The following is a 20,279-nucleotide window of genomic DNA, read 5'->3' as shown; positions in this document are numbered from 1 at the left end:
CAAGTGAGAGTGTGGACCACACTCTGAGGGTGTTGAAGGCCACAGTCACGGGGAGGAATGGACACTGCTGACGGCTGGAGCCCCGTGTTGGATTAGGAGCTGCAAGTGCAGATTCTCTCCTGGTGTTCCTAAGACGGTGGACACACCAGAGCCTCGGGGTCAGAGAGAGCTAGGACTGAGGGCTGGGGATTCCTTGAAAGCAAACGCGTAAATGGGCCACCACCTCGCTGCACCTGTTGTCTGTGTATAGTAATGTGGATCCAATAATGCCAGGTACCAGGATTTTCATACCAATCAACACATTTGCAATGGTACATGAAGCAACCCACATTTAAGTACTGATAACTGGGATTTAAGTGTTCAGCCCTGTGGATTAAATAAATCGGGAAACAGCCCGTGGATTAGATCCTAATACTGCTTCATTTAAGCCCTTACCTCCACTATCCAAAGTGGAGATTGTTGAAACGCTTCCCTTTGTCCATACTGGTGATCAATCAAAGGAAATCTCATTATCAATAGACAGCAGGTGCCCACTAAGGTTGCAGCAACATCTTCATTCTCACAGATACTTGAAAAGACAGGTGCACTTGCTGCCCTTCTGAGGTTTACCAACAGGCTAACTGAGACCATGATTCCCTGATAGGGTTGATTTAAGGGGTGGTTCCTACAAAGGCTGCAGGTAGGAACAGACTGTCCAAGTTCCCCCTCACAGCATCATATTGTTTTTAGGATCCCTAAACAAGAGGGGTGACAGCAGACACTGTGAAAAACAGAAAATTTGAACACGCTCTTTTCGAAGCCCTTTGACCTCAGATCAGAATATTCTGTCTGACACAGTTGAAATGCGAATTTTCTATCAAGACAGGGCAGGAGGGAAGCATGAAGAAATACACGGCTGCTGTGAGGCAATCCGTGCTTCCCTGAGGGGCACGGTGTCCTGGTGCTCTTCCAGAAAGCGCGCAGCAGCCGCTTGGCAGGCAAAGAAGAGGCTGAGGGGCAAGGGCGTTGACGGCTCTGGGATCCAGAGGCACAGGGTCACGGCTTAGCCCTTGGGTCAGCCCATCCGTTACAGAGAACGCACATTAACATCTGTATACCACTTACAGCACTGTGAGAATGGAGACTAGCACCAAGGCAGGGACTGTGCTCCGTGATTCAGCAAAGCAAACTGAGTGGTGGTGGCCATGCAGCAGCCAGAGGCCTAGCAGGAAGCTCTCTGTTGCTGTGCCTCTCGGCTCATTCTGGAGCCCATCATGTTGATTTCCAGGCAATGGTCTTTCAAACCACTCTGGCTTTGCCTTTAATTTCAATGAAAAAGCTGCCCTAGGCTGACTCATTATTTAAATTGGGATCTTCACAATCCCCTTTGAAGATTAAGGCATCTGTATGTGCGAGGCTGCTGCGAGGCACAGAGGTATTCTAACATCCAGGGCCCTAAGCACCAAGGGTGAATTACGGAAAGCCCATTGTCCTTGCCAATGTTCTTTGATTGAGATAATAACTTTATATTTGATTCTCGGTCTTACTGTTTATTGTTTAGAACAATGAACACAACTGAAGACAAATTCAGGCAAAATTAAACTTACATCTCACGACATGGTGCGCAACATGGAAAAACATTCTACTGCTTGAATTTTATGTGAAAACATCAACACAGTCCCCAGAAGGAAGTGAACATAAAATATAGTCCAAATCCTAAAGAAGAAATCATTCTCTCTCATTATCTAATGCCTGACTTTCAAGAAATTAGCAGTTCATGGTGTTTAATTTATCCTTGAACCTTCTTGGAAATTAACCAAAGTACAATATCCTTACCAATTCATTTACACTGAAATCCAAGCATATTTTGCATATTCCAGGGTACTTCAGAAAGTTCATGGAAAAGCAGAATTAAAAGACAAGATGCTTGGAATCCATGCAGCTTTCCTTAATGTGAATTTTTGTGATATAAAATGTCCTCACACATGTCTTTATATGCTTCCTTCTGTGTAGTTACGCACGTTGTTGGGCACGGCATATGCACCCGAGGCCCTGGCATAGCAAATATGAACAAGGCTTGGCTGTACTTTGCACACCTAGCTGAGGACAGGATATGCACGCTTTCATGGAGAGTGGCCCATGGGTAACTGCAGGCTCCCTGGAAAGTGAAATGGATCTTTAAAGCAAAGCTGCCTTGCAAGTCCTCACCTTCACCCCCCACCCTCCTGCACCCAAACCAGTTCCCAGAGACGCTCACCTTCCGGAGGGGTTTGAGCTTGGTCTCCATGATGAAGTCGTACTTGCAGAGCTCGCAGCAGCGTGTGTCTGAGCTCTTGATCCACTGGTGCAGGCAGGACTGGTGCACGAAGCGCAGGGTCCCCGTGCAACGGCAGGGCGTGATGAGGGGGCTCTCTTCATCCCCCTCGCAGTGACAGATCCTGCAGAAGACACGGCAGGCAGCGTCAGGACCCCAGGGAACACTCCACGCCAGTGCATTTCCCACTGCCTACAGGAGGCCACATTGGAAACCGCACCGGAAGACTTAGAACATATGGAAATGTCACTCCAATCTGGATGCTGGAATTCCCTCATCAGTGTTAACTTCCATCAGCTTGCATGGTCACTGCTGGACTCAAGTCATGGTTTGAGATCTCAGACAATGGCATGTCAAAAATATACTCTCACATATCCTTAATGCCAAAGCTAATTTTAAGAGCACAACTATCTGTATCTATATCTACATCCCAAACTTAATCTATTTAATAGGTCACTATGTGTGGGCTGTTATATATAAAAGTTATGGCTTATAAGTGTTCTTTTAAAAAAAGATTTATTTTATTTTTACTACAAAGTCGGATATACAGAGGAGGAGAGACAGAGGAATATCTTCTGTCTGATGATTCACTCCCCAAGTGAGTGCAACAGTCAGTGCTGTGCCGATCCTAAGCCAGGAGCCACGGCGCGGGGCCCATAACTGTTCTTTTTAAAAAGACTTGCTTTATTTTTATTTGAATGGCAGCTTTACAGAGAGAAAGAGAGAGAGAGAGAGAGAGAGAGAGAGATATCTTCTGCCTGCTCTTTTGCCCTCCAAATGTCCGTGATGCCTGGAACTGAGCCAGTTTGAAGCCAGGAGCTTCCTCTGGGTTTCCAAAGTGGTTGCAGGGGCCGGAGGGCTTGGCCCATCCTCCACGGCTTTCTCACATGCAGGGAGCTGGATCGGAAGTGGAGCGGCTGCAACTTGAACTGGCATCCACACAAGGGGTACTAGAACAGCAGGCAGAGGCTTAGCCTACTATGCCATGGCTCTGACCCCAACTTAAAACCCACATTCTAAGCAGCATTGCAGCCTGATAACTTTCAAGTGTTATTTTGCTGTAAGTTTTATACAGCCATGGTGTACAATTTAGTAAATATCGTATCTTAAAAAGGTGGAAGCATTCTGAAATGATTTCAGGTGTAGCCACAGAATAAAGTCTCAGCCTGATGCTACTAAGACTTCCTTAGGACGATGAACATTTGTTTGGTGGCTATGAATTGTCCAAACTGTCCATAATCTCCTGGTGGAAAAGTTGCAAAAAAATTACTGAACATATAAAATCCAAGTACAGTAAATCCTATTGTTTGAAAAAGCTAATCGCTGCATCTTCCAGTGAATTCAGAGTTCAGCCAGCCTCTAAGTTACTATAAATCCCACTTTCATGGGTTAATAGCCCGTGGAACCTTCATGATTCAGAGGGTTAAAAACTGCATATATTTTTTTCTATGAATGAAATAAGTGTATAATCACTTCAGGTCATGAATCCAAATCTCAACCTTGCAATAACTGTAATGATTCAACTGCTAGCAGAAGTTGCTGATGAACTGAGTTAGAACTATGGCTTTAAATCTTAGAAATGTGCACGTTGTTAACACTTTTAACTTTTTCTTTAAAAAATGGACATAATTACTTTTTCTTGAGCTGAGTCATGGTAGGCTGGAAGGACTGTACAAATGGCTGCCATGCTGTTTCCCTTTCAGTGTGTAAAAAGCAAGAGCTTTAAAAGGTGGATTTTCAACATATATATGTATATAAATGAAATGGCTGCTAGAGTTGGTAGTGCAGTACGATACAGGAATTGAAACCCACGCTCCCCTAACCTCAAAACAAAGAAGTACAACAGACTGCACAGTACTTTCAATCCATTTCTTCAGTAAAAATGAAGTAAGCTGGAGGAACAGTGATCTCCCAGGTGCTGGGGTGAGTTGGGCTCTGGCAGGGCTGCCTAAAAGGCTGATGCGGTGAGGGAAAGCTAAAATCGGCAACGACAAAAGTTGCAAAGCTTGTCTCTCTCTGGATGTAAGCAGCAGGAACAGGGCTTGCGGTGTTGCACAGCACAGAGTGTCCCAGCGTAGGAGTCCCCTGGGTGCTGACTGAACAGGCTGGAATTTGGTCAACAAGCAGGACTCAGTGTAAGTGCCACCAGTAAGTGAAGTAAATCTGAACTTCCAGACTTAGCCTGGTGACTATCCATATACTTTTATTTTAGTCAACGAAGTGTAACAAATTGCACAAAACAAAAGGTTGATAGTTTTTAAAACTCCTCAAATTTCTCATCTCTTTGCTTCCACTCGGAGGTGTTTCCTAAGCTATCTAGGGCCCAATTGTGCCCACTGAACGCTTGTGTAAGTAAAATTTTTTTGGTTCACAGCCTCACTCACAGGTTTATCTCTGCTTTGAGGCTGGGTGTAACAACACAATCGAGTAGGTAAACTTCAGAGACCACTTAATTTCCAATGTTAAAATACAACGGGAGCTCACAAGCGCGTGGAAAGCAGAATTTTAAAAATAAGCTTATTTGGGTGCAAAAAAAAAGTTGAACATCCTGGTTCATATTGCCTATCTGGACCATTTCAGAGAAGGTTTTTGGATCACCAACTTAACCCGTGGATGGTGAGCTAGAGCTAAGGCCAACAGATAGTAACATTGACAGCACTGAAAACAAGTTCTGCAGAAGAAATCCCCCAACATCTTCAAGAAGAAAGAAAAGAAGAAGAAGAAGAAAGAAGAAAGAAAAGAAGGAAGAAGAAAGAAGAAAGAAAAGAAGAAGAAAAGTTTGCATGGAGAAACACTCAATAAGCCTGACAGCCCCTCTTGGTCTGGTATTAAAGACTTGCCTTTCCCGGGATGACAACATTTCTCATTTGAAAAGAGAAATCTGTAGTTTTTGTCATCTGAGAATCCATCACCAAAAAGAGATTGCCACATGTTTTACAACTGCCAAAAATATTCTGAGGCTCTGACTTTTTTTTTAACCAACATGGGGAAAGTAACTTACAAAAAAACTTCAGATGCAAACCCACCTGACTTCTGACTTCAAACTCATCGGAGCAGCCTGCCGTAGTAGCCCAAGTTCCCACACCCTACAGGGCCCTCTGTGACAGCGCCTGTTGACACTGCTTGCACCACCAGCAATATTCTCATGAAACTAAGCTTATTTCCCAAAGGGAAAATAAAAATCTTAGTTCTTTTTCATTTCTATTCTCCATGATTCATGTTTACATGGTTTTGGCATTTTGAACTTTTTTTCTAAATTATTCAGCTCAAATTGGACCCCAAGAGCCCTTTTCTAATCATACTCAGATTGTTCTGAATGAATATAAGAGCTAAACAGCAGCTTTGAAGAGGTACCAGAAATAAAAAATAATGAGGTAGTGCCATAAGAGTTAAATTATTCTTAAATTGATATATTTTGAACAAATCCCAATTGCTGATTATAAATGAGACCATTCAAATGAAAACATCAACATATTTTACCTAATAGAATAACTGTAATGAGAAAATGATTTTAATAATCTAGTACAATTTCATTATCAAATATTCATAATTTTGATGCCTTTTTGTCTGTTGGGAAATCAAAGTTTAAGCCCTGAGTGAATCCATAAAGCCGTTCTGATCCACACTGGTGTGTGTCAGGAACAAACTGAACTCAGCTTCTAGTGCCACTTTTGTATCTGAGCAGTCTGTGTGAGGTCTAGTCACACAGGCTCAGACTTTACCATTTATGGCTTGAATGAACCAGTATTTCCACCTCATTTCTAGGTCTCCGTGATGGGTAGACCACAAAATGCTATGTAGCAAATACTAATTTTTTTCTTGTGTGTGTGTGTTTAACCTTACTTTGCCTTCGTGTTTGTGTTTTAAGAAAAATGGCTATTCCTGGGCGATGGGGACCTTTCCCCTTCTCTGTCTTGACAAGGTTTCTTGGTGTTGGCAGAATATTCTTTTTCCACACATATTTAAAAAACAACTCATTGATAACAGAATCATCTTTGTGAGAGTCACAGTAATTATGTAACCTTGAAATGTCTATTCATTCTCCACTTTATACAGATCTTCTTAGCTTTTGCCTTTTGCAAAGAAAATTAAATCAGGCAATCGTTGCATCGACATATAGGGTGAATAGAGAAGGAGGAAACAGCTGGAGGCAGGTTCATTTGGGCAACAGCTGCAATCAACTGCGTAATGAGACACTGGACCAGTATTGTGATGTTGAAGAGCAGACAAGAACTCTGGCCATGCAGCCTCTGCAGGGTCTTCTGGGAACTTCCGGGCTTCCACACCCAGCTGGTGCTAAGGCTTAGCAGCCAAACACTCCGCTCCAAAGGACAGGTCCTGCCTGCAGTCTCTGTCGGTTTCTTACTTCTCATGCTCTTTCTCTCCCTTTACTCCTGGCTTATCCTTTCTATGCTGCCCCCTGACTTCCCTGCCTGCTTTTGCCCCAGCCTCGTCTCCCACACAGTCATCCTGAAGCACAGTACTTAGGGGAACTGCTGTGTTTATATTCGTTTTATCTGGATGCTCATCCTGTTTAAAAGTAATCACCAACCTTCAGCGTTTGGCATCCATTCTTAGACCTTGTTTCATTGAAGCTAAGAAATTATTAGGATTATTTTCAGCAGAAACCACAGTGAGCGATATTAAGAAGTCAGCAAGAAGCGTATGCTGAAATAAATGAAGAAACATGACAGTTCTTTAGAAAGTTTATGGAAAGCGAAGTTAAACCATAATGTGTAGGGCTTGGTGTTACAGCATAAGTGGGTTAAGCTACCATTTGTGACGCTGGCATTCCAGCTAATGCACTAGGGAATGCTCAGATTTGGGGTCCTACGACCCAAGTGGGAAACCTGGATGGAGTTCTTGGCTCTTTACTTAGTCCTGTATAGCCCCAGCCATTGTGGCCCTTTGAGGAAGTGAACTGGGGGTGGAAGATCTTATTCTTCCTCTTCCTCTTTCTCCCTCTTTGTCATTCTGCCTTTGAAATACATAAAATGCATTAAAAAATTAACATGCCGGGATGGGCATCTCATCTAGCTCAGATGCCTGTGTTCTGTAGGACTCCCAGCTCTGCCTTCCAATGCAGCTAAGGTGCATTTCAGCAATGACCAGCAGAGGGCTAACGGGCCCGGTTCCCTGCCACATACGGCTGAGACCTGGACTGTGTCCCAGCTCCCAGCCCCCAGACTGAGCCTGTCCCAGCCCCACCCAGCTCTTTGCAAGTATTTGGGAGAATAAACTAGCAAAAGGGGGGGGGGGGGCTATCTCTCTTTTTCTCTCATCCAGTTAATTTTAAAAGGATAATGTGCATTTCCATGAACCTTCTGAAAACCCTCATACAATCACTACCCTTTTCGAGAAATGCAGATAGCAGTGAAAGTGTAGCTTTTTTCTTTTCAATCTTTGTTGTATTTCAATGTTAATTTTTAACTGATTCACTGTGATTTGTAGATACGATCCTAAGAACATAATACTTCCTTCGTCTCCCCCCGTTTCCTCCCTCCTTTCTTGCTGTCTTTTTCCATTTTCAAGATACCATTTAAGTTTATTATTACAGTAAAAAGGCTTACTATTTCACCAAATAAGACGTTCCACAAGTTCAAAAGATTTTAGTGGAAGTGAGACAATGGCTATTAAGAGTTACTGAATGGAGAACATATCTTATTAGTAATTTCAACAGGGAAAACCTGACCTTGTTCATAAGCAAAAGTGAAGGTAGACGCAAGGAAAATCACAGACAAAGGGCCAGTTGATGGTCATGCTGGCATCTTTGGGAGGTGAAGCTGTAGTCTTGGATAAGTGAAAGATGCTGACATGAGTGGGTGACAGATACCTTTTCATAGGGCAAGGAGAAAAATAAGAGGCGACATTGAGAAAATTGCAACAGCTGGGACCAGAGGATCATTATTTTCTGAGCTAGAGGAGTTCAGGTATGTGCTAAACAGAGGGAGGAAGTCATGGAGTAAGGTCTTAGAGAGGCCGTAAGTAATTAGAAAAAGTCATTTGGTAAGTGTGATGGAAAATTAACCAAGCATGAACATTAAAATCTGTGGAGCGCTCCTAAGTTTCCTGGTGAGATTTGACAGCGCTTGTTTACAGTAAAACTTGGTGGCATTCCATTGTAACTTGGCAGTATGCAGGAGTCAGGGGCAGTCCTACAGGGAGCGGCACACTCCCACAGTCCTGCAATCACTGGCGCAGAAACAGGAAGTGCAACCAAGGCATGGATTCTTGCCCACCAGAGAGCACAGCACGCAGGCACCCAGCCATGGGATTGCGTTGTGTGCAGGAAGGCAAGTGAAACCATCTAGTGGTTCTTGCATTATGGGAAGAGGACGGCCGGGAGAGACGAAGTCACAATGCTTGTGAAGAAGTTCTGTTCAAAGTGGGGGGAAGTGGGACAGTGAGTGTGCAGAGGCAGATTATTCGTATCCTTCATGGATGAATTCCTATCTTCCTGTACCTGTCTTGCTTAGCTTCATAGAAAACAACTAAGAAAAAGTTATATTAAATGATTTCAACCTTGAGATCCAGAAGCAGATAAAATCCTGACTCACATTTTTGTTTTCTGCTCCGGTAAGCTGGAAAAGTTCTCAGTTTACTCATTTGTAAAATAAGGTTAAAAATATCACGTAAGATATCATGAGAACTATAATTGACATGGAAGAATATAATATCTAGTACCTGGTGGACAATATATTTATTTGGATAATACAGTTTTTTTTTAAATGAGCTAATTTGAAAGAATGATGTGAGACAGGGGCAGGGAGGTAGAGAGAACAACCTTTGCTTACTAGCTCATTTCGCAAAGGGCTACAGTGGCTGGGTCAGGGCCAGGCTGTCAGGGGCCTGGAACTCTGGGTCTCTCATGTGGGCAGCAGGGGTCCAGGTGCTCGGCCATCACCCACTATTTCCCCTACACATTAGCACGGATCCGGATCTGCCACAAGCAGCCGGGACCTCAGCCAGTACTTTAATATGGGATGCCACCCTCGCTGGTGCTGGAGGCAGTCCCAGGATGCACATTTTTAATGGAGTTTGAATGTTTTATTTCATTATCATTAATCATGAGATCGCGGGGATTACTACCACTAACACAAAATCAGTTTACCTGTGATATTGTTTTTATTTTACTTATTTCTATTTTTAAATTTTAATGGAAGAGGGAGAGAAATAGAGTGAGATGTGTGTGTGTGTGTGAGAGAGAGGGAGGGAGGGAGGGAAGGAGGGAGGGAGAGAGAGAGAGAATGAATCTGCACTTGCCAGTGCTGGACCAGGTTGAGGCTGGGAACCTGGCATCGTGTAGATCTTCCATACTTGAGGCATCACCATTGCCCTCCCCGACCCCCCAGTCAGGAGTTCAGGAGTCAGATGGTCTCTCTTCTGTCTCTTGTGTCCACTATGCTAACAGCTGCCTCTGGGAAATTCTTCAAATAGAACCTTAGGTCTGTAACCTCCTCCCTTCTGTGACAACACCCATTTACGTGTAGGGCTCATGTACCTGAAGCCATATCTTTAATGCAACAGCTTCAAGGTGTTTTTTTCCTCTATGATTCTCTAAGTTTTGAGTTGCCACCATTCTTCAAGACTAAAATATGCACACTCACTCTTTGCTATTTGTCCGTTGTTTCATCCAAGCAAATCCCGGTATTATGGGCTGAATAAACTCGTGTTTATAATTTCGGGAAGGGCAGATAATTTTGTGTATTTGTATTGGTAGTAAGAGAAATTTAAGTCAAAAGGCCTGGGTTAAGCTGGCAAAGCACTCTACCAAAAATGGACTGGGATTGAACCACTCCAGTTCTGATTTAAACACGCATGAAGCAGAGACAGAAAGAGCTGGATTCGTGAGGTGGTTTAGCAGTTCTCAGAAGCTCTTCCCACTGACAGAGTTTTGTTTATGTTTCGGGAAAATTCACTTATAGTGAAAGTGAGAGATGTGTAATCCTTTTTATATAACATGTGTTGTTTCATTTGCATTTGAGGAACTAAACTGAGGTGTACCGATTTTATATCCTATGTCAGCAGCAGAGGAAGTAAAAAAAAAAACTGATCTGCAAGAGAAAGAAGAAGTAACTCAAAAAACAGAGGAAAATGGACAGTATTTAATATAGTCTCAGGAACAGCTGCTTTCAACTACTTATTGAGATGGAGCCTGTATAGTTTCCATATTAAAGTAAAAAGACCAATAAGCCAGATTTCTTTACCAAAGATGAGTCTGCATATTCTAAGCTACCTGCAATCTAGAATAACTTGGAAGCTCAAGCTAAAGATACAACTACAACAAAGAATACAAGTCTCTTATAAATATCTAATCAATGGGTCATTTTAAATCTATGGGCAATCTGTAACATCTGTTGATGAGTGGCACGTCTTCATTTGTAGGTGATCTTTAAAAGTCTTTCTCAAAAGAATAGTTTCAACTGAAAAACAATGCCACAGAGCGTGACTTCCCAAGTTTAACTTCATGGTCTGATCTGTCACCACTGACTTGGGCAAAATCTCAGAGCATCTGCAGAGAACGGTAGGGAATGATGAATATCTAAGACAATGACCTAGCCATGTCCCTGGCTTCTCACTCTCTCCTGGAGTCGATCCAAAGTCAATCCAAAGCTGATCTATAGTGGGCCGGGCCATCCTTATAGGTTTCCTGAGAATTCTGCATGGCGTGACAGGGCACAGATGATCCCATCAATTCCCATCTTAGCTTGTATGACTCAGCAGCCCCTAGCAGTAGCATAGTTCCTCCTCATTAATTGTAGGATTAATTCCAACTGTCCAAATTCTTGAACTCAGTAGAGATTAAAAACGAGGCTTCAGGCCCGGCGCAGTAGCCTAAAGCCCTTTTTTTAGGCCAGTTAAAGCCCTCGCCTGGCAAGTCCCGGGATCCCATATGGCACTGGTTCTAATCCTGGCAGCCCCACTTCCCATCCAGCTCCCTGTTTGTGGTCTGGGAAAGCAGTTGAGGACGGCCCAAAGACTCGTGTGGGAGACCCAGAAGATGATCCTGGCTCCTGGCTTCAGATCGCTACAGCTGTGGCAATTGCGGACACTTGGGGAGTGAATCAATGGATGGAAGATCTTCCTCTCTGTCTCTTCTCCTCTCTGTATATATAACTTTCCAGCAAAAATAAAATAAACCTCTTAAGAAAATAGTAGGTTTAACCTTTTAAGATAATCCCTTACCTGTTAACCCGTCTTGTTGCCCTATTCACATTTCATTGGTAAACTCCGGCCGTAATTTCCTCAGGTAAAGGAGACAATGGCATTTATTCTTCCAGAGCTAGAATTCTGGAGATATTTAGGTGAAGGAACAGATAATCAATACTGAATGAGTATCTAAGGGGCTCTCCACATGTTTACATGTGTTGTAAACATTGATCTTACATCAGTTTTGAGCCCTGTCTAGGTTTGTTTGTAGGAATGACAAAATTAGAGACTTCTAAGCAACCATTCTCAACATTATCAAGGTAGGTTTTTTTTTTAACTAGCAATATGCACTGAAGTGAAAAGAGAATTAACAGATATTATAAACTCTTCTGGCTTTATTGTAGATATAATTGGATTTGTGATACGGCTTTTGTACACACATAGTAACAGAGCTTCCAGAAAAAAATTATCTGTTTATAATTTTTCAATCTTTTCTGTGTATGGCAACAATTCTTAGTTCAAACTGATTTTTGTGGTAGTTTTTTTCTCAACTTGGTAAATGCTTGGATTCTTATAACCTCATCCTCAACCATTACTTTCTTTCAATTTTAGGTATTCATTTATCTCACCTGACTGCACACGACATCATAGGAAGTCTCAGGTTGCCAGGGACAATTGACAAAGCAGGCACTTTATTTACAGATAACTAGCACTGAGCTGAATTTGAAGTAGTTCTCTGCATACGAATTCTCCTACACGTGCAAATAAGTGTCTTGGGAAGACACAGTGCTTTGCAGAAGTCCCAGCTACGTTTTAGCAAAGAATGGTCGGTGTTTATTAATCTATTTACTTATTCATTCATGTATTCGTTTATTTATTTAATCATTTTTTCCAAAAAGTAATGTGTTGTATATGTTGTGTGTCTGATTTTACAGGGTGCTATGTTAAATGCAAAGTTGAGGAAGTTCTTAACTATGCCCTTTGGAGAACTTAATACTACCGCAGTTTATACCTTACAAGATGGGACAACTAATGAGAATCCGAGTTTAAAGCGTGGTGTTTTGTACAAGAGAAACATCAAATATTGCTATGGAGATGGAACGGAAGATGTGCCATAAAACTGGAGGCAAAGCCTGAAGACAGTTTTGGTAGATGGGGAGGGATGTTTCTGGGGTACTCCAACACAGAGGTGTGGCCTAGGCAACTACCGTGTATTCTCAGCATAGGCTGAAAGCTTGGCAGCGTAGAATTACTACTTCATTGCTTAGTGAATGCTTAGAAGTAGGATTCCTTGAACACACGTGTACAAGACGTTTGCTTTTATCGGAAGCTGCCGCCAGAATGTAAAATAGCTCTGGGTTTCCAGCCTTAGTAGGAGACTAGCAAGGCAGTAGTGATTGCACCCTGCCAAGCTCATGGCAGGATGCAAAGAAGTTCCCAGGCCACACCTCTGCTGGTTTTGTTCATCATGGGCAGGCTACCTAGGACTGCAAGTCCAGCCTCTTAATGGATTTTGCTCCCACCTTCTGATCAGTAGCAGTGCCCTATGTCTTCTTCCCCTGAAATTGTGCTTAAAAGATTCCATCTTGACCAGATGTTCAGGTCCTTCCTAAAGACTTCCCTCCTGGAAGGAGGTTTCTAACTAAAAAAAAAAAAAAAAAAAAAAAGCAGGTAGGGTAAGATAATTGGGTGAAGGTAGTAGCCTAATTTAAAAAGAAAATCCGAACCTGGGTAGAATTGTAGCTGGATGTCACGCTGAAAAATAAAGGAGGCTCAGGGGCCTTGTATTTCCTTTGACCCCTGCCAACATGCGGCACAGGTGAACGTTAACTGGATCCCATCGCAGTGGGAGCCTCCTCAAGATGTGGAAACACCTACATGTCCAGCAGCTTCCAGCAGGATAAAGAAAATGTGGAATGGTCGTATAGTGCAAGAATAGTCAACCTTACAACAAAGGACATTTAATCATTTTCAGTAGGGTTGGATGCTTATAGGATGAACCCTAAAGAAATTACGTGAAATAAAGCAGACAGAGGACACCACTCACACCAAGGGCCTGAAACAGGAGAGCAGGATAGCACTGGGGGTGGAAGCGTGGGGGAGAAAGGGCCTTGTTGGGAAGTAGAGTTCTGGTAGAACAGAATCCTCACTTAGACAAAAGCACTATGGTTTCATTTTTTTTTCTTTGGTGCTTGTATGGGATGCTAGCATCACAGACCCCAGATCCCATGTTTCTGGTTTTTAAAAGGTATGTATTTGGAGGGCGGTGTTATTAGACAGTGGGCTATGCTGTTCCCTGCAATGTCAGCATCCCCTATTGGAGCGTTAGTTTAAGTCCTGGCTGTTCCACTTCCTATTCAGCTCCTGGCTAAGGAACTTAGGAAGAAAACAGAAGATGGTCCATGTGGTTGGGCCCCTACTGCCTCAGTGACTCAGAGGGAGGTCCAGCCTCTTGGCTAAGGCCTGGGCCTGGCCCCAGCTCTTGGAGAGTGAATCAACCAAAGAAAGATCTTTTCCTCCTTTTTCTTTGTTAACCCTGCCTTTCAAGCAAATAAAAAAATCTTTAAAAAGGTATATACACATATGAACTTTATATCTTTTCAGCAGGAGACAAAACTGAAAACACAGTATTATTCTAATTAAAAATTTGAACTCATAAGACTAGATGGAAATACATCAAAACCGAAGCACTCCAGTGAGTAATTTTATCACCACATAATTAGGTATAAATAAGCCAGTTTTCTATCTTTTTCATTTTCTTTACAGTAATCACCATCTACTGTAACTGTCAATAAAATACTAAATGACACCAAAGATTAGGAAATATTTCTAATTCTCCTTCACGTCTTTGTAAGTTAACTAAGTCATGAATACTTTTGATAGAGCTCCACATGTGGACAATTTGGAAAAGTGCCAGGGTTTCTTATGAGCAAATGTTTAACTGCTGCCCTGTGTCCTTCCTGGCCAGCCTCGGGGCAGCCTTTGTGACACGTTTGCAATGTGATAACTGAGAAGTTCCACATATTCTCATAGACATATCAACTGGAAGGCGTAAGCCCTTTGAGTTCTCCCTTCATAACCCAACAGACCTCTTGATCACTCCTGGGCCCCCAGCACTCCATTGACAAGGCCTTCCTGTACTATCTGAATAAGATGTAAATGAACATATTCTACCAGTCATGATACACCTCTGTGCTCTTTGGAGGTGTGCATACTCAGGCTGTTTAGGGATAAGAGAGAGTCGGTCGCGGTTTCTTAGAAGACAAAAACTGGTGTTCTGTTATTCACTAACTGAATGGATATTAGCAACAGCAATGTTAGCATTCCTAGCTGCCCAGATCTGTGGATCTATTTGACCTTTGTCAATACTGATCACAGTGTACAGTCCACTGAGCCTTTCTGAGTACTCGCTTCCTGTTTTCTGGTTTTTTCTTTTCCCTGGAATCATCTTTTTTACCTTTCTCCTGTTTGGCCATAATATACCACCATGCAATGATATAAATGTTAAATCAGTCTCCTTTCCCCTTCACACTCATTGATGACATCTACAAGATGTGAACACGTAATATCTCACTTCTCCGTCATGTTCACCATTTTGTTAAGGGTCTGAAGCAGCTGTCTTTGAAACAACACACACTTAAAAATAGAATGTGATCACAGAATTGAAGGAAAGGCCGAATTCTTTTTTTTAATCCACAGACTACAAAAGTGAGAAATGAAACAATAAGCATGAGTTATAAATATTTCATTTGTCTCAAATACACTGTTGCACTAAACCTTATCCAAGGCAGATTAATGAGTACATCACTGTCGTGATCGGTTCTTATTTGACTTTAGCTTTTGGTTATTTACAGCTCGCACGTGACATGAAGCAGCAACAGTCTCTTGGATTTCTGGAGGTGATGCAGACTTTATCTATTTTTAACACAGAGAACAAGAGAAAAGCTCACATCTGACTGAGTGCCTTAGCCAGAACACTAAGGCAAAATGAAAGAAAAAAACTCAGACAAACAGGAAGTGAGAGACTCTTCCACCTGTTCACAGGTGATGAGACTATATTTAGGAAAGCCTAAAGGTGCCACAAAAACACTTCTGGAACTGATAAACAAATTTACGAAATTGGCAGGATACAAAGTCAACTTAACGCAAATTAAGAAGCATTTTAATATAACAGCAACAGTCTATTCATCTGAAGGTAGAGAAACAGAGATGAGCATCTACAGGTTCCAGGGGAAAGGCTGCAGCCAGGAACTCTCCCAAGTCCCTGCGCCGTCTGCTGCTGCTTTCCCAGGCACATGGCATATGGGGACGCAGAGAAGTCAGGAGTCCAACTGAAACTGATATGGGGATGCCGGCAGGGCAAGCTTCAGCTTAACCCTTAATTGCACCACAACACTGGCCTGACAGTTCCAGATCATGAGACATTAAGTACGGTGTTACGGCAATCATAACATTGTGGTACTGGCAGGAAGGCGAATTCACTGACCAGTGAAAGAGGATGTAGGTACAGACAACCAGTTCTCAACAAAAGCAAGTTGGTGAAAAGATTTTTTCAATAAATACTGGGGAAAAGATATATCCCTATATAGAACAATGGATACTTGAGCCATAGCTCTCACATACACAAAAATTCATTGAAAATCTTATTAGAAGATCTTATTGGATTACTTGAAGTTTGAAACCACTAGGAAAACTCTTTCAGGCATCAGTAAATGCAATAAATTTTAGCTGAGACTCCAAAAGTGTAGGCAAAAAAGAAAAAAAAAAACCCAGGGTTAAATTAAGCTAAGAAGCCCCTGTGATGTAAAGACAGAAATCAACGCAGTGACCGGACAGGTGACAGGGGAGCTGCCAACTGTTCACCTGGCAATTACTCAGAATGTACAAAGAACTCAAAAACACAAAAAAGAACAAATAACCCAATGAAATGATCCAATTGTCTGGATAGAAGGTTCTCGAAAACAAAAAATGGAAATGACCAATCAGTATATAAAAATGTTCAAATAGCCATTAGGAAAACACAAATCAAAAACATGAGATATCATCTCACTTCAGCTAGAACTGCTATTGACAAAAAACGTGTTGCTAAGGAGATGGTAAAGGGAGTTCTTTAAAAAGTGCTGGTGGAAATGTAAAATAAATGCAGCATTAAGAAGAGGAATATGGGAGTTCCTGATAAAACTAAAAATAGACATACCATATGATCCTGCTATTTCAATTTTGGGTATTTATCAAAAAGAAATAAAATTGCAACCTGCACTGCTGAGCTTACGGCAGGATTACCCAAAATAGTCCAACTCTGGAGCCAACTGCCGTGTCCGTCAGCAGAGGAGTAGCTGAAGAAAACATGTGTTCTTAGATAAACGCACAATAGGCTAGTATCCAACCATCAAAGCAAGTAAAATCCTGTCTGTTGTGGCAAAGTAGAGGGAACTGGAGGACAGTGTGTTGACTGAAATGAGTCACCATAGAGACTCATGTGGAAGATCAGTTGATCTCAAAGCAGAAAGTAGAGTAACGGTCACCAATGGCTGGGAAGGGTAAGAGTAAGGAGGGTCAGAAGGAGGCTGCCCAAGTGGGTACCAAGAACCCTTGCACAGGACTAATAAGTTATGTTCTACGAAAGAGTAGGACAATTAAAATTTCCAATAAACTATTATATATTTCACAAGGTAAAGGAAGGAACTGAAATGCTTCAAAAATAAAGAAGCAGCAAGGAGACAGACATGCTAATTACAATGATTTGATCATTATGGAATCTGTATCTGCAATGACACATTGCACTACGCCCCATAAATAATTTACAATTACTTTAATTGTGAGGAATGTAAAAATGGTGGTGAAAAAGCCCCAAATAAAAGCAGGCAAGATAGAATTGTAAAAATCATCCTTGCAAAGATGCAAAGGTTTTTTTTTTTTATATATCCCCATGAGAGATTCAGTGATTGCACAAGAAAGGATTGCTCTAAAACTCTGCAACCAGAAAAAAGTGCAGGCTACTGCTGGTGAACACAGATGTTTGCTTTCCTGTCATTCCTTTTCCCACGTGAGTGTTTTGGGAATTTTAAAGTTGGAGACGTCAACTTTCCAACAAGCATTTATCCTGATGTAGCTCTTAGGCTAGGACCTTAATTCTGTCCTCAGCCAGTCTCTGGCTGTCAAAACATGTGAAGTGTGTTAGATCAACTTTATTACATGCAGCTAGCCAAGGATGTCACTTACTATGCTTGGAAATCTCATTTTAAGAGTCATGAATGGTGGTTAGTTCAGATAGTCTTCAATATGGATTTACTTATTTTATTTGAAAGAGTTACAGGGAGGGAGGGAGGAAGAGAATATCTTCCATTTGCTGGTTCACTCTCCAAATGGTCTCCAAGGCTAGAGCTGGACCAGTGTTAAGCCAGGAGTGAAGAATGTCATTCAGTTCTCCCTGGTGGGCGCAGGAGTCCAAGCCTTTGGGCCATCCTCTGCTACTTTCCCAAGTCATTAGGAGAGAGCTGGATCAGAAGTGGGGCAGCAGGGACACAAGCTGGTCCCATATGGGATGTTAGTGCCTCAGGGAGAGGATTAGCTTTTCACACCACAGCACAGGCTCCCACATGAACTCTTTGAAAGACCCTGATACACATGGATTTCAAAGTCTTTTCTTTTTGAATAAGGTTAACATCAAATTGTACTTTCTATGAATTTGCTGAAGTGCTATCAAATGCAAACACATACATGCATACTTCTTTACAACATATACACACATACACATATCGTATGTCTGTTCAGTTTAAAAAGGAATTGGAAAATTAGCCAATATGGGTGTCTGACTTATTTCTTTATTTTAAAAGGTTTATTTATTTGACCTTAAAGTCAGAGTTATAGAGGGTGAGACAAAGAGATCTTCCTTGTGCTGGTTCACTCCCCAAATGGCTGCAATAGCTAGAGCTGGGCTGGTCCAAAGCTGGAGCCAGGACCACCTTCTGGCCCACTACATGAGTGCAGGGACTTAACAGCTAGGTCCATCCTCCAGTGCAGTGGAGCATGTCAGGACTTGAACCACTGCCCACACTGGACACTGCTGCCGTAGGTGGAGGCCTAGCCAGCTATGCCATGGAGTTGGCCCCTGTTATCTCATTAACGTTGTCTTTTGTTTTGCTGTCCAATGGGTAGATTTATTTTAAGATCCTTTCCCTGTAGTTATTCCTTTGTAGCATGAACATAACCATATTGCAACTGTTTTGTTATGTGCATTATTGATGAGCTGTTTTCAAACTTTAAAATGTGTTAGAATCGCCTATAGGATAGTGACAGTGTAGATGTCCGGATCCCACACCAAGTCTCTGACTCACTCGGTGTGCACTGGGACCCACTCATTTGATTTTTAAAATATTTCTTTATTTGGGCAGGGGGTGGGAAGAGCAAGTGGCTACCAATTCATCTCACTTCCATTCTAGCTCCCTGCCAATGGCTTGCGAAAAGCAGTGGAAGACAGCCCAAGTGTTTGTTTTCTTTTTTTTTTATCAGTGTGGGAGAACAGGAAGAATCTCCTGGCTTCTAGCTTCAGTCTGGCACAGCCCTGGCTGATGCAGCCATCGTGGTGGGGAGTGGACCAGGGGATGGAAGAGCTCTCTTTCTCCATCTTTCATTTCTCTCTCTGTAATTCTGATTTTCAAGTAAATAAATAAATCTTTAAAAAATGTTTTAACCCAGATTAGATGCTGGTGTTGAAACTGATTTATATCTGAAGACGATTCTAGAATGTTTGTAACGAATATGTATCCTAGAATAGCTATAGGGGAGATTAAAACCTAAATACAACAATTAGAAATGGAGAAAATGTGTGAGTTATAATTTTTAGCTATAAATCATGATTTGGCAGCAACAATGTTAATCAGTTTCTATATACAGCTTCTATTTTAAAGACACAGGAGACACAAATTTTGTACCTATACAATGAATCTAAAAATGACAATGAGTGAAAGGGGGTAATTTCTATTAATTTTACTTTTGAAAGGAAAATTAGCCTATTGTCATACAGATATAAACTCATTAAAGGAATTAGATAGTTCAAAAGTAAATTGTTGTATACATATTCTTAAATTCAGAAATCTGTACTCTCTACCTGACTAAATTGTTTTGTAGTATTTTGAATTTCAGTGTGATTGGATATGACACACAAGTGTTCAGTAGCGTAGACAGCCTTATGCTGTGTAAAAACTGGCTTAAATGTTAGGCAGGGAATCACACTTCTATTTGGTTTTGCCTGAAATTTTTTGAGTTTAAAAAATTCTTAACAGACATTCAAATCTACTTTAATACGTTTTTATATGTTTGAATACGTGTCTTTGTTCCTTCCTAAAGAGCTGGGCTCAGTGATATGCAGTAGTAGGTTAAGAGTAAGCTGCTATGTGCAGAACCAACATCCCATATGGGTATCAGTTTGGGTCTTGTCTGCTCCTCTTCTGATCCAGCTCCCTTATAATGTGCTTGGGAAAGCAACAGAAGATGCCCCCCGGTGCTTGCCCCCCTGCACCCATGTGGGAAACCTGGATGAAGCTCCTAACTGCTGACTTCGCTCTGGCCTGCCCTTGACTGTTGAAGCCATATGCGGAGTGAACTAGCAGATGGAAGATGTGTGTGTGTGTGTGTGTGTGTGTGTATCCCTCTGTGTTACTTTCTCAAAAAATGACAAAAAAAAAAAGACAACTCATTGAGTACTTGGATTACAGAATATAGGCTATTTCTAAATATCAGAATGACCTACTTACCAAACCTGAAAATAATTCTTAAATTCACTTGATTTTGGTCATGGGAAATAATTTACCAGTGAAGGTAATTAGTACTATTG

At 41.8% G+C, this 20,279-nt stretch overlaps 1 protein-coding gene across 6 annotated transcripts in view; it reads right to left on the bottom strand.

Moving 5' to 3' along the window:
- Positions 1 to 20,279, bottom strand: part of MARCHF1 (membrane associated ring-CH-type finger 1) — a 251,530-nt gene that overhangs the window by 29,713 nt on the left and 201,538 nt on the right. For all 6 annotated transcript variants that reach the window (XM_058657463.1, XM_058657464.1, XM_004591422.2 and 3 more), the window contains one exon: positions 2,237 to 2,417. In XM_058657463.1, coding sequence (XP_058513446.1) covers positions 2,237 to 2,417 — 181 coding nt within the window. The remainder of the gene's footprint in view (positions 1 to 2,236; positions 2,418 to 20,279) is intronic.

This window comes from Ochotona princeps, chromosome 32 (genome assembly GCF_030435755.1).
Source record: "Ochotona princeps isolate mOchPri1 chromosome 32, mOchPri1.hap1, whole genome shotgun sequence".
NCBI classification, from domain to species: Eukaryota; Metazoa; Chordata; class Mammalia; order Lagomorpha; family Ochotonidae; genus Ochotona; species Ochotona princeps.
This window is presented reverse-complemented; position numbering and strand designations above follow the sequence as displayed.